This window comes from Neomonachus schauinslandi, chromosome 7, assembly GCF_002201575.2.
Source record: "Neomonachus schauinslandi chromosome 7, ASM220157v2, whole genome shotgun sequence".
Taxonomy (NCBI): domain Eukaryota; kingdom Metazoa; phylum Chordata; class Mammalia; order Carnivora; family Phocidae; genus Neomonachus; species Neomonachus schauinslandi.
In genome coordinates, this window is record NC_058409.1 from 12432752 (window position 1) to 12447592 (window position 14841).

At 36.2% G+C, this 14841-nt stretch overlaps 1 protein-coding gene across 3 annotated transcripts in view; it reads left to right on the forward strand.

The window, feature by feature from the left end:
• Nucleotides 1-14841, forward strand: part of DMXL1 (Dmx like 1) — a 135889-nt gene that overhangs the window by 65459 nt on the left and 55589 nt on the right. For 2 of the 3 annotated variants that reach the window (XM_021702213.2, XM_021702214.2), the window contains exons 22-28: nt 880-1045; nt 2396-2657; nt 4462-5552; nt 6031-6222; nt 9416-9492; nt 12160-12287; nt 12806-13054. In XM_021702213.2, coding sequence (XP_021557888.1) covers nt 880-1045; nt 2396-2657; nt 4462-5552; nt 6031-6222; nt 9416-9492; nt 12160-12287; nt 12806-13054 — 2165 coding nt within the window. The remainder of the gene's footprint in view (nt 1-879; nt 1046-2395; nt 2658-4461; nt 5553-6030; nt 6223-9415; nt 9493-12159; nt 12288-12805; nt 13055-14841) is intronic. The other variant, XM_044917059.1, reaches the window with a different exon arrangement.

Sequence of the window (14841 nt, forward strand, 5' to 3'; positions counted from 1 at the left end):
GAAAGAAGCCCAGGTATTTTCCAGAACAAAAGAATCTTGATGAGGTCACTTTAGTTTGTTTTCAGGTTTATCAGTCCAGAAGAACATTTTTTTGTTTGTTTATTTTAAGAACTTCCCATGATACTTCTATAGAACAAAGAACTAAACTAAAAACTTGCATCTGGAGTGGGGGAGATGAATCGGTGGTCTTGAACAGGCATCCAACCTCTGCCTTATTACGAGCTCATGGGCCGGGCCATCCCTCCAAACTACCCTCCTCCAGTGGTCCCTGACCTGACCTCATTCTTGAGCTAGGGTCGCTTGGAATTTTTCTCTTTCACTAGTTCTCAGCAAGACTTGATAAACATGATCACCAAAAATAGTTCGCCATTTATTTTGCATTCAGTTCCAGGTGATTCCATATGAATAGCAACCTTTGGGGGAAAATCGTGGGTACCAGTCAGTCTTCTAAGAGACTAGATCTTTTAGGATTGTTTTGAATGAGGACAAACTCCTTAGGTTTTGATTAGCAGTCATTATCAGGTGGGCATTGGGGGTGAAGGTGATTCATGAAGTTTAAATGGTAAAGTACCACACAAGTTAATATAAGTTACATATTTTGCATGGATTTAGACATAATTTCTTGAAGTACTGCTAAAGCAGTTTTCTTTATAGTTTGAAAGAAATTTTTTCAGTAGTCTCTGAGATTTATATGAAGAAATAGATGTTTACTGTAAGTGTTCTTTTGCTCAGAAAAGAAGCAGATGTATAGTACTTGATGCACTGGCAAGTGTTTCTTTGGAGTCTTAACATTTAAATGGCTAACTTTGGTTAAAATTGGTTCTGATTGTGGAAACATTGTGTTCCAAAATTTTCATACATTTTTTTTTTTCTGTATAGATCCCAAAGAGACCCCAAGATGACACAGTTTTTTGGACACAATTTTGAAGATGAGAGATGGCGTAGAGCAGCTTTAAAGAATGCTTTTTCTTTGTTAGGCAAACAAAGATTTGAACATTCTGCAGCATTTTTTCTTTTAGCTGGTTGCCTCAGAGATGCAATTGAGGTAATGATGAAACTTTTTAAAAAAAGCATTGTCATCTTTTTAAGCTCTTTCTGTAGGTTCAATTTTTTATTTTTTAATTTCAGTTTAAGTATAGTGGAAATTATGTAAGGCTAAATACTTAGTAATATTAAACAGTGACTTTTAAAATTTTGCCATTTAGCTTGAACGGTACTTATACAGAGTGAAGATTAACCACATTATATTGGTTGGTAGAGATAGCTGATCTGACTTTTAAGAATATTTATGAATAGGTTAAAAAAACGTTTGTTCTATCAGTTTAAACATATGTGAATCTATATTTGGCTCTGTCTTAGTTGATGAAGCGTAGCATATTTTTAACCGATTATTTTTCAGTAAACCTTAAAAAAATTAAAACATTTGAGGTATAACCTGTCTATCTCAAATTGCTCTTTTTAAAAATATGTATTTATTTGAGAGAGCGCACGCACGAGAGAGAGCAGGAGCAGAGGGGAGGGGCAGAGGGAGAAGGAGAAGAATCAGACTCCCTGCTGAGCAGGGAGCCCAAAACAGGGCTCAATCCCAGGATCCTGGGATCATGACCTGAGCTGAAGGCAGCCGCTTAACTGACTGAGCCACCCAGACACCCCTCAAGTTGCCCTTTTGCTTGGAGTTTCATACAAGTAATTCGAAACAGCTTTTTAATGAGGAAGGAAACCCTATATAGTCTGCTGAGATGGATGGGGAAGAGTAAAACTTCAGGAAACAATGTCAGGACTGACATTGAGCTTGGGTAGCTCAGTTGGTTAAGCGTCTCCCTTCAGCTCATTTCATGATCCCAAGGTCCTGGGTTTGAGTCCCCTGTCACGTCAGGCTCCCTGCTTAGTGGGGAATCTGCTTTTCCCTCTCCCTCTGCCCCTCCTCCCTGCTCATGCTCTATCTCTGTCTCTCTCTCTCAAAAAAAAAAAAAAGCGTCCCACTCCTGATTTCAGTTCAGGTCATGATCTCAGGGTCTTGAGATTGAAAGCCAAGTCGGGCTCCAAGCTGTGAAGCCTGGTTAGGATTTTCTCTCCCTCTTCACCTACCCCTCTCCCTGCTATCTCTCTCTCTCAAAAAAAAAAAAAAAAAAAGGAAAAAAATGAAATAAAATGTCATTTGAGTTGAATTTCTTGAGGGTTACTTAATATTTATAGGCTAATTCTTATTGCAAGTAGGTATTTAGTAGCAGATAGATTTGCTAAAGCAAGCAGTATATGTTTTATTTGTTATTATCTTTGTTCACTTAGTTCAGATATCAGTGCCTTTTATTCATTGTAGTTATTAGTCAGTTGAGTTTATCTTAAAATGAAAGATGCCCCTGCTTATTTATGACCAGTAGTTCTTTTTTTGAAGGTATGTCTTGAGAAACTGAATGACATTCAGTTGGCTCTTGTAATAGCAAGACTCTATGAGTCTGAATTTGATACATCTGCAACATACAAATCTATTTTATGTAAAAAAGTTTTGGGGATTGATTCTCCTGTCAATGAATTCAATTCACTGAACATAAATATGCATTATGATCCTTTTCTTCGGAGTATGGCATATTGGATTTTGGAAGATTATAGTGGTGCTCTGGAAACATTAATAAAGCAACCTGTCAGAGAGGATGATGGTAAGCTGCATTTCTAAGATATTAATAATAAAGAGTTATATTAGCATTTGCTGGGTACAGAACACACTGTTGGGTGCTAAAGGTAATACAAAGCAAGTTGAAAACATGGACTAAGACTTTAAGGTTTAGGTGGGAACATAAGAGTTATGTATGTGTTTATTTTTAGGTGGGGGGGGATTCCTTTTTTCAGAAAAATCCTTTGAAAATCAAGAACTTTGGATTTTCTGTTTTTATAAAATCAATGTATTGAACATAAATGTTATCAATGTTTGAGTATAAATTCTGGAGAAAATAGTGATGTAAGGGTGATTTTCTTAGGTGGAAGTTTGTGTATTTGCTAATCAGTTTTATAATTTTTATAATAAAAATATTCAGTATAAAGAAAGTTGACTTAAGTGATATGATTAATTTTTTATAAGAGTGTAGTAGAGAATTTTTTATAATTTATTTTTTTGAGATCTACTTCTGCCTTTTGTTTTAGAAATCCCATTTGCTATAGCTTTTCTGGAGGTTAGTATAAAATGGAAATCTTTGTATAAATTATATAAAAATGATATGTGCTTTTCAAATATTTTTCCATAGGTAGAATTGAATTGGTTCTGATAGCTGGTATCATAGGTGTCCTATTATTGGCAGTACTAACTGGCAAAGATTTTAGTTCATGGCTTTTTACGTAGCATCATTTAATCAGGAAGTGTATCATGTGTCTCACTGTGAAAGACTTGTGAGAAAGCCATGTTCAGTTGTTCAAGTGTCCTGGCCATCTGAGCTCAAGATTTCTAAACCGGCTTCTCTGTGATGAAGGGGGGAAAGAAAAGGCCTTTTCTTGTCACATTTTTATGCCTACACATATTCATGTAAAAAATGTATTTTGATTTGGAATTAATACACGATCACATACTTTTAGAGCCAATTAAATCTGTATTCTAGGAGAAAATTTTAAAAGGTAGTAGTGGTTTGGACCAGGATGATAGGAGTGGAGGCAGAGAAAAATGGTTGGATTCAGGTGGACTAGATAGGATTGGATATGGAATGTGAAGGGAATAGAGTCAATTTTGATAACTCCTCTAAGTTTTTAGGTTGAGGTAAATGATATGGGCAAGACCAAGAGCAGGTATGGGGGAGTGTTGTTTTAGATAGAGAAGACTTCTCTGGTAAGGTGACCTCTGAGCAGAGACCTGAGTGTCATGAGGTCAGTGTAGCTAATTGGGTGAAGAGTGGTTTACGGTAAAGGCTCACTAAATAAAAAGGCTTTGAGGCAAGAATGTGTGCATGGAAATGGAAATGTAATGTAGGCATGTGGATATAGCAGTTTGGATTTACAGGGTAAAGTTGGGCCTGAAATAGATAATGCAAGTTATCGGTGTCTCGATGGTATGTGAAGCCATGGGACTGTTTGAGTTCACTCATGGAGGGTAGATAGAAGTCAAGCCTTGAGCTCTAGGACACTCTTAGCATTCTAAAGTGGGAGATGAGGAAGATTTAGCAAAGCAGACTGGGAAGGAATGTTGAGGGAAGTAGGAGAATAAGAACTAAGAGTGTGAAAGTGGGTGTTTTAAGTAATCTTATATTGTTACTTGAAGAGGTATGAAATCAGAATAACCTTTTTTTCTTTTGTGTTAAAACACTTTCATTACAAATGTGTTCTTGTCTATTCATTGCTAGAATGCAATGTTCTCTTAGTGTGTGTTCTCTTAGTAAAATGTTGTTGAAAGACCAGGTAGATAAAAGTGCCATGGTAGGGAAAAGGACTGCAGTACAACTCTTGAACTTTTCTTAGCTGATAGAGTGAATTTTTTTTCAGATCAAGTCATGATGTCAGCCTGTAATCCTGCAGTTTTTAATTTCTACAATTATCTAAGAACACATCCTCTTTTGCTAAGACGTCATTTTGGATCATCTGATGTATTGTCCACACACATGAGTTTAACAGGAAAAAGCGGACTGGCAGGAACAATTAATTTAAGTGAAAGAAGATTATTTTTTACCACTGCCAGTGCTCATTTGAAAGCTGGCTGCCCTATGTTAGCTTTGGAAGTATTATCGAAGATGCCAAAAGTTAACAAGAAAACAAAACCTTTTTGCAGAACATCTAGCTTTTTGGATACTAGTAAAGACTGTTCTTCTTCTCCATTAAAATTGGATGCAAGGGAAGATAAGTCTTCTGCTATTGATTGGTCACAGTCACTAATGAATGGTTTTGGATCTTCTTCAGAAGGTTCCTCAGAGAAGCAGTCAAATTCCACTCTTTCTTTTGACTGGAGCCAACCAGGTGTTGTATTTCAGGATGACTCTTTAGAATTAAAATGGGACAGTGATAACGATGAAGAAGATGAGGATCTCCCTATTTCAATGAAAGAACTAAAACCTTTACAGAGAAAAATGGGGAAAAAAATAGATGAAACAAGTTCTAATTACACAGAATCTCTCAGCACACTAGATGAAAACGACATTTTAAGTCCATCAGAAGATATAATTGCAGTTCAATTAAAATTTAGAGCATGTTTAAAGATTCTTACAGTAGAACTTCGTACGTTATCTACTGGCTATGAAATAGATGGTGGAAAGTTGCGTTACCAGCTCTACCACTGGCTTGAGAAAGAGGTGATAGCTCTTCAGAGGACTTGTGACTATTGTTCAGATGGTGAAGACTTACAGCCTGCACTTGGTGAAAATGGAGATGAATATGGATTAAATGGAGATGCTGAAGATTTGCTTCAGCAAACGAAAGTGAAACAACTGAGAGAAAATTTTCAGGAAAAAAGACAATGGCTTTTGAAATATCAGTCACTCTTGAGGATGTTTCTGAGTTACTGCATACTTCATGGGTCCCATGGTGGCGGTCTTGCCTCTGTGAGAATGGAATTGATTTTGCTTTTACAAGAATCTCAGCAGGTATGTAACTTAGACGACGGCCAGTTGAAATAGTACACATAGGAGAAACGGGTTTTGATATTGTTCTTTTTGTCTTTAAATATTCAGATTTTTGGTTTTCTTCATTATGGTTGCTTTAAGGAATGCTCTTTTTTTATGGTGCTTTGTATTATGAATTTGTAGAGTTGTGTGTGTGTAATGGTTTCAGGATCCTTCAGCATCGGGCCCTGTGATCAGGTGAATTCATACTCTGAATTCTTATATGAGTGCTGGGGGAGCTGATGAGCTTCTCGTTAGGATAAGAGGGTATTGTCCCCTCATTCTTTAGTATATTTTGTGGAATGTTGACCTCCTCAGGTTCCATCTAACTCTATAAAAGTTTCTGTCATGCTTTTAATTTTTAGTTGTTTTAAAGGTTTTCCAAGAGGCCCCTGAATTAGTGAAGTAATGGATTAAAACTATAAATAGTTGATTAACCTTTTTTCCCTTTGTTTTTAAGGAAACCTCAGAACCGATATTTCCCAGCCCGCTGTCCGAGCAGACCTCGGTACCCCTCCTCTTTGCCTGTACAGCCAGTGCCAAGACAGTCGTTGCCAACCCGTTGCTGCATCTCAGTAACCTCACGCATGATATTCTGCATGCTGTCATAAACTTGGATTCACCACCCCATCCTGACATCCAGAGCAGCAGAGTAAGGACGCTGGGTTCGTTCTTTAAAACTTAGCTGCGTATTATGATAAAACCGAAAGAAAAATGTAAAGCAACACTTTTTAGAAGTAGTTTTAAATATCAGACTACGCACAGGAATTGTTACATTACCACTTACATATTTTTTGATCAAAGAAAACTTGTGGTTGTAGGCCTGGCTCACCTCACTTTGTTCTTATCCCAGTAGGGTGTTTGAGTTTTTAATCACAGTGCTAGTTATTTAGTCTTATTTAGCCACTTTATTAAGATAAGAGTAATAGGTGTGTATACAGATACATGAGTGATTCTCTTAGTATTACACTTAGGCGAAAAGCTGATTGCCTTTTAGAAATAGAAACTTTTAGAAATAATTTAGAAATTGCCTTTTAGAAATAATTTTGGTGTAAAGTTATTAATATACAAATAAAGTTTTTTGTTAATATTAAAATATTATATATTTTAAGGATAATGTGAAGTAATTTGCCCCTGTTGTTTCTCTAGGCCAGGCAGTGTTTTATTAATCAGCTACGGCAGAATCACCTGACATGCTTGTTAGAAGTTTGGATTCTTAAGTTGACTCCAGACTTACTGAATCAGTGTGTGAGAGTGAGTCCTAAGAATATCTATTTTTAGGAAGTTTCTCAGGTGATTCTGATGCATAACTAATCATATAGTTAAATAATCATCCACATCATCTTGCCATCCATCACCACTATACTTTATCATTAATATCACATTTCATCTTTCATCTTTACTCTCCAAACATACTGAAATCCTTTAAAGTATGACCAACTTTGACTATTTCTTTTTTTTTTTTCCTTGAATAGTCTGTCATCTGGTTCTCGCCCACCTCACAGGCTGTGATATCACACCAGTTCGATATTCTCCTTGCCTAATGGTGGCTTCTCCTACAGTTTCACCCTCTTGGATAACCTTAACCTTTGTCATTTAATTTTGTCGCTTTTCCTGTACTCTTCTGTAGTATAAATGTCCACATAGTGTGTTACACAGTAAGGAATTTAATTTCCTTCAGATTGTGCACAATTTTAGTAATAAGCAGCTTTTTTTTTTTTTTTAAAAGATTTTTATTTATTTATTTGAGAGAGAGAGAACGAGAGACAGAGAGCACGAGAGGGAAGAGGGCAGAGGGCAGAGGGAGAAGCAGACCCCCCGCCGAGCAGGGAGCCCGATGCGGGACTCGATCCAGGGACTCCAGGATCATGACCTGAGCCGAAGGCAGTCGCCCAACCAACTGAGCCACCCAGGCGCCCAATAAGCAGCTTTTGCTGCTTAAGAACTACGCCGAAACATTAGTATCTTGAAATGGCTGTCATTTATTTTGCTCATGATTCAGTGGGTTGCCTTCTCAGTTCTTATTTGGGCCAGCTGGACTGACCTCTGGATATTTTCATTTGTCTTTGGCCAGCTAGTAGGCTGGCTGGATTCTGGATTAAGATGGCCGTATTTACATTTTTGGTGGTTGGCAGACGATTTCCAGGGCTGATAGTCGACTACCAAGCAAGCCTAAGTTCTCTAGAAAAACAAAACCAATAGGACGTGTGTATGTGTGTGTATAGAGCTCTGTTTTATAAACAATTGGCTCACATAATTACGGAGGCAGAGAAGTCCCAAATCGGCGGTCGTCAAGCTAAAGACCCAGGACCTACTGTGTAGTTCCAGTCTGGGTCTAGAGGCCTGAGAACCAGGAGAGCCAGTCGAGTGTAAGTTCTAGTCTGAAAGCCAGCAGGCTTGAGACCCCAAAAAAGCCAGTGTGTCTGTCCTAGCCCAAAGGCAGGGAAACACCACTATTCCAGCTCAGTGCAGCCAGGCAGAAGTTCCCTTTTATAGCTTTATTGTTTTATTTCGGCCTTCAACTGATTGGATGAGGCCTACCCCCATTAGGGAGGGCAGTCTTCCTTACTCAGTCTTCCACTTCTACCAGTGTCATTTGCATCCCACGTCAGCCTTACAGATACACCCAGAATGTTTGGCCATATGTCTGGGCACCCCTTGGTCCAGTTAAGTTGATATATAAAATTAACCATCATGCCTAGGTTATTTCACATAGAGGTTGCAGGGGTTTAAAAAGCAAGAGAATTTGCAAGCCCTTTCGAGGACTAGGTTCAGAAGTCACATATCATTTTGCCCTCTTGGTCAAAGCAAGTCCCAAGGCCAGTCTAGATTCAGTAAGTGGTGATATAGACTCCACTTTTTATTGGAGAAGCTGGAAAATATTCTGATCATTTTTGTAATTTCCCATACTTGCTGTCTTCATTTTTATGATATTCTTGATTTTAATTCATACCACACATCTTAATTGATAATTGAAGGGGAAATAGCAATTCTATTTTTATCTACATAGAAGAGTGTCATACCAGGATGTCTGGGTGGCTCAGTCGGTTAAGCGGCTGCCTTCGGCCCGGGTCGTGATCCCAGGGTCCTGGGATCGAGTCCCACATCAGGCTCCTTGCTCAGCAGGGAACCTGCTTCTCCCTCTCTCTCCCGTCTGCTTGTGCTCTGTCAAATAAATAACATCTTTAAAAAAAAAAAAAGAAGAGTGTCATACTTCATGATTAGGTCAATAACCTAGTCTTTTAAATAGTCTAATCTAGTTTACTTTCTGACCTGGGTTGTGCTTCTCAGACCTTCCTCTCTCATTGCTTGTCATGCCGTGTTTAGAGCCTTCTCTTTCTCGGTACAAATGTTTGCCCTTCAGTTGCTGTCTTTCAAGCCTTCTTTCTGTAAATAATTGCATTTTCTTTAGATTGCTTGTTTTCTCCAGTAGCTAGAATATGTGGTAGCATATGCTTCGATGACCTGTCCCTAGGTAAACAGTCATTTCTCAGACTGAGCTTTTACATATTTTGGCTGAGGAAGAAGGTTGAAGTTTGGAGGTTTTTCTTTTAATACATGGCTTATGCACTACTGAATAGTGAACATCTGTTCCCATTTGTTCTTGAAATAGAAATTAGGTAGCAGGTGTGTGTTTTATGATTTCTGCCAATGGCCTTAGTGTTTTTAATTTGTCTGTAGTGTGATCTCTATAGGCATAAATGAGTGTTAAGGAAAAAAGGACATAGTTTCTAGGGACAAAATAGTTTTTCCATCTTTTTTATGTTGCTGAGTATAGTAGGTCTTGAAACAAGTTTGATTTTTTTAAAGTTATACTTAATTTTGTTTGTTTGTTTCTTTTTCAGGTATATGTAATGCATACTTTAGCAGCCTCACTTTCTGCTTGTATTTATCAGTGCCTTTGTGGTAGTCATAACTACAGGTAAATATCTTCTTGTGAAATTTAGGAATGTTCACGGTAACTGATGAGGTTTCAGAATTTGTGCGCTCTTGCTTTAGAAAAAACTGTTTATCAAGTCTAAATAACGCAAAAGTATTTGAAGTGATGAGTACTATTTTTCCATCTTTGAATTTTAACTTCTGCCTTTATGGCAAATGAATGTTAAGTAGACCCTTGTCAGTGTAACTAATTTAGCTAACTTTTATTGATCACTGCCTAATGCCAGGCATTGTGATATGCACTGAGATAAGTTCTCCTTTCTTGTGGTCTGTCTAGTTGGAAACAAACATGTGAGTTGGTAAGTGATATATATAACATGACATTACACTTAAGTGATAAGTACTGTAGTGTAGTTATATTATAGTTATTATAAACAATATTATATACTATAATATTATAATGTACTATATTGTATAATTATAATGTATATAATATAGTGAAAGGCTCAGGGAACACAAAGGAAGGAGTAATTGACTTGAAATTGAGAAAAAATTTACCAAAGAGTGATGTTTATGATTTGTCTCTTTATAGCCTAAGGTTTCACTATAATTTAGCTAGACTTTTAAAACATACTGTTTGACACTTTGGTATCTTCCTTTAGTTCTTTGAAATTCTCTTTCCTTTTTTAAAAATTTTTATTTAAATTCCAGTTAACATACAGTGTAATATTAGTTTCAGATGTACAATATAGTGATTCAACACTTGCATACATCACCCTGTGTTCATCACAAGTGCACTGCTTAATCCCATCACCTATTTCACCCATCTCCCCCTCCGACCTCCCCCGTCTGGTGACCATCAGTTTGTTCTCTAGAGTTAAGAGTCTGTTTCTTGGTTTTCCTCTCTCTTTTTTTCCCCCTGTGATCCTTTGTTTTGTTTCTTGACTTTATTTCTTTAAATATTTTGTCTTCTTTCTCCTTTTTCTTATTAGACAGGTATTGGAATTTACAGGTTTCTCTTATTTTCCTTTTAGCTTTCATCTCATATTTTTTTTCCTTTCTTTATTTTTGCTTTATTTCAGGAGAAATCCTGGTTTCATTTTCCAGACGCTCACTTGTTCTTCAGCAACGTCTTGTCTTTTATTTAGCCTGAGGTTGTGTTTTAGAAATTCTGTTTTTCATTTTTAAGATCTCCTTGTTGATTTTAATGGTCACTTTTATTTTTATAACTTACTGTATTTCTTAATTGTTTTAACCTCTCTGAGTATAAAGCACCTTCTGTCATGTTCTGATAAGTCTGCTTCCTCAGGTGCAGGTCATTCACTGTGTTTGTTGTTTCTTACATGATGTTAGCCTTCCTTGGTGTTGTATGTGTTTCAGTTCTTCATGGGAGTCTCAATTGACTAATCTGTTTCTGTATTCCCAAGGTAGCTTCAACTTGATTTCTTTGGCCTTCGTCCTCCAAGAGTTCACTTTTCTTGTTATTGAGTGTGGCTTTATTTTCATCAACGTATCTTTATCTTTTTTGTCATTTCCATAGGCTTATTGTAGCAGGGGGGATTTTTTTTGTTGGCAGCCTGCCATCTCGAAACTGCAAAGTAAAGCATGAGAAACTATTTACAAATGCGTCAGAATGTTATGACTAATAGAAGACTTGCCAATCAGAACAGATCTAAAACAATAAATGTGCTGTATTTAAAGATGACATTCATTTACTTCACATTTGAAATAGGAATTTATGACAGGATTTAACAAAAATTTTTGTACCATTTTCTGTCAGATTTATTTCATAGTTTATATCAAGCAGCAAGTTACTTTGTTCATTCATCTGTTTATAGTTTAAAGTGCCATTTACTTGGAAAAGCTTACCCTGAATTCCCAAATTGTATAAAATGCTCCCCCCTTTTGCTTTCATAGCCCTGTATGCATAGGTTTTGTCTCTAAAGGCAATATGATAGAGGCACCTGACTTGATTTCGGCTCAGGTCATGACCTCAGGGTCATGGGATCAAGTACCACTTTGGGCTCTGTGCTGGGTGTGGAGTCTGTTGAGATTCTCCCTCTCCCTCTGTATCCCCTCTTTCCCCCCTTCCCCGCTCTCTCCCCCTCTCTCTCTCTCAAAAAAAGAAAGAAAGAAAGGAAGCGATACGATGAAATTATTTGTGTCTGATTCTTCCACCGGACTATAAATTTCATGGATACAGAAACCACATTTTTCATTATATCCCTGGTACCTTGTATATATACCTGATGTAAGCTATCCTGATGTGGGGTTGACAGCCATTAAATATCAAGCTGAACCTAAACTGACTTTGTTTTCAACCAGATAACCTTGTTTTGAACTTTGATAGAATAGCTTGCTGTTTGTGGTCAGTAGTGATTTAGTTTTCTCATTTGTATGTATTCTTTCATTAAATAAATTAAATAAATATACTTAAAACCTATCACATGTATTTTAATTTAGAAAATTTGCATGTTTACACTTAAAGGATACTTGGTTTTATTATATCACCAGACTATAGAGAACACTACTTAGGTCAGTAATAGCAGTATAACTAATAAAAACTTGAATTTTAAGATACCCAGAAGTTAGATCTAAAACATGGAAATATTACATGTGAAATTCATTTTAGATCATTATATTTTTATTATTATTTTCTTATATGGTTATTATTGCCAATTATTCTTATTTAAATGTCTTCTTTTCTTAGTTCATTTCAAACAAATCAGTTTACTGGAATGATGTATCAGACAGTCCTGCTTCCCCATCGACATTCTTTGAAAACAGGAAGCTTAGATGAAGCAATAACTCCTAATACATCACCAGCACAATGGCCAGGTACAAAGAATTTATGTATATATGTATGTAAATAAATATATGTGAGTTTTTTCTTAGCCTTATTGAATTTAATCAGATGAGGAAAAAGTACATATGGTGTGGTTTTGCTGCACGATAATCACTGTTAAATATTGTTAGAATTGATTAACACTTCAGTATTTACCACTCATTGTAAATTTCGCAGTTACTTAACATTGGTATTTCCTTGACCGTTTACTAAAATAACTCAGATGTTTTGTTATATCACTGGTTATAATTTTTTGTCATAATAGAAGTACATTTGTTGTGGGAATTAAATTTTATCTATCAGATTTGTATTAGATGATAGATTTTCATTGTTTCTCTAAATTGAATAGCTCAGTATTTGTGCATTAACTGTAATAACTTCTAGTCTGTGAATCTAGAGAAGAAAAAACTTTAATCCTGGTTTAATAAAGTTTTTTCAAAAATTAAAAGTACAGTTAATTTTTTATTTTTAAAATTTATTGTCAGTGGTAGCTGTTGTTTGTTTGTTCTAGGAATCACTTCTCTGATTCGACTTTTGAATTCTTCTGGCGAGGAAGCCCAGTCAGGGCTTACAGTCTTGCTCTGTGAGATTCTCACAGCAGTGTATCTGAGTCTCTTCATCCATGGCCTGGCAACACATTCTAGTAATGAGCTGTTTCGGATCATGGCCCATCCCCTGAACGAAAAAATGTGGTCTGCTGTGTTTGGTGGAGGTGCACATGTTCCCAGCAAAGAACACACACACTCAAAAGCTTTACCTGGTTAGTTTTTTCATGTTTGTTTGTTTATTTATTTTTAAGACTGAAACTTTTATTTGTTCGTCTGAATGATAACTTTGTCAAGTGTAATTACATTTAATTTATTCACAGAAAGTTTTTGTTACAGACCATTTTCTTAAAGCGTGAACAAATGGTTTCATGGTGAAAATGCAGTGTCCAGTTTCTGGTGCAGTTTTCAAACTATAAGACACTCGTGCACCAGTGATTAGAACTATCTAATGTAATTTTCCTAAATCTTTTGCTGTTGAAATGATCATTTGTTTTGAAATATACTGTAACACTGGTCTTTGTTCTATCCCAAATACAGATTCTCTCTTCTTTCTTTGGCAGGAAGGCACTTTGCTATGCCTAGCCCCCACCAGGTAGTGGTATTCTCCATGGAATGTGTGGGCTTTACCAAAGCTCTTTCAACCATCAGTTCTCATAGCCCTCCCAGTCTTGCAGGCAAGATATTAGTTTTAGAAATAGGCTTTTACGGCTCAGCTTGCTTTGTGTTGTTTTGGAGGGGTTGGGGTACCTTGGGCCTGTTTTATTTTGTATGGCTCTTGAAATAGAAAATTGAGAAATTTCCTTTAATCAAGCCATATTTTTGATTTAAAACAATGATTAGCATTTCAGAAAACCATCTCTGCTTTTTATTCTGCTTTTAAATTATTTTCCTTTGATGTTTTCCATTCCTTAGACTTTAACATCTTTTTAAATGTGTAGGAATAAATGTCAGTGCTAATCATGGTAAATCAGACTATGGCTTGAAATGTCTGGAAAACATTTCAAATGAGGCTGCTTTATGTTTTGCATACTATGATTCTGGCCATTAGGGGTTTTGGATTTCTAAGTGTTCATAATACCAGGAAAAGTGAATATTTTAAACAACTGTATCCCTGTTTCTAAACTTTCTAATATTGAAACTATATATATTATATCATGATGTGAAACGAATCTTCATAATGCTTTCTACCTAGCTGTTAAATTTTCTTTTTGTAATTTATTAGCTCATATGTGATAATCTTTTTTTAAAAAATATCTTCATTTTTATGACATCTCTTCTCATTTTTAAGGGGTAATTTCCTGTGCTTTATTTTTTATATGGATGAAAAAAAAAAAGAGAAAGACTGTAACTTTTCATGAAATTTGCCTTGGAATATATATATTTAACTTCAGATAACTGAATTCAATTAAAGAAAAACTTTCAAAGTCTAAGAGGGAGTAAGATTTATAGCTCTACTGAGATTAGCATTAAAAAAAATTGGTAAACTAATTGTGGCCCTGTTTTTAATGTATCCTAAGAGAAAATCATTTAAACATTTGATCTGGTTAATACGAAATGTTAAAAAGGGATAAATTCTTGCTATGGAATGTCCAGATACCTGTAAAAAAATAAAAATATTCTTACTAACCAGTTACCATGTCTCAATTCCAACCATTTCTACTGAGTACAGATGTGTAAAGAACCTTACTCCAAGTCTAAGTTCTTTGTTGAACCACTCAGTTTTAGTTGTTTCTACACACAAATACCATTACATAAATTATCTTATAGGTACCATCATAAACTGTATTCCATCACTTACTGAACCCTAAATAGTCAAAGTGACTGAAAATTACCTGCATCTGTACATTTAATCCCTTGGTGGCAGGTAACACAGAATACTTAAAACATGTGGTTCACTAGAACCCTCAGTTTGTTTCTCAGAGTCCATAGTCTCTCATGGTTCATCTCCCCCTCTGATTTTCAGGGGAGGGGGGTGGGGGGATGGGTTCGCCTGGTGATG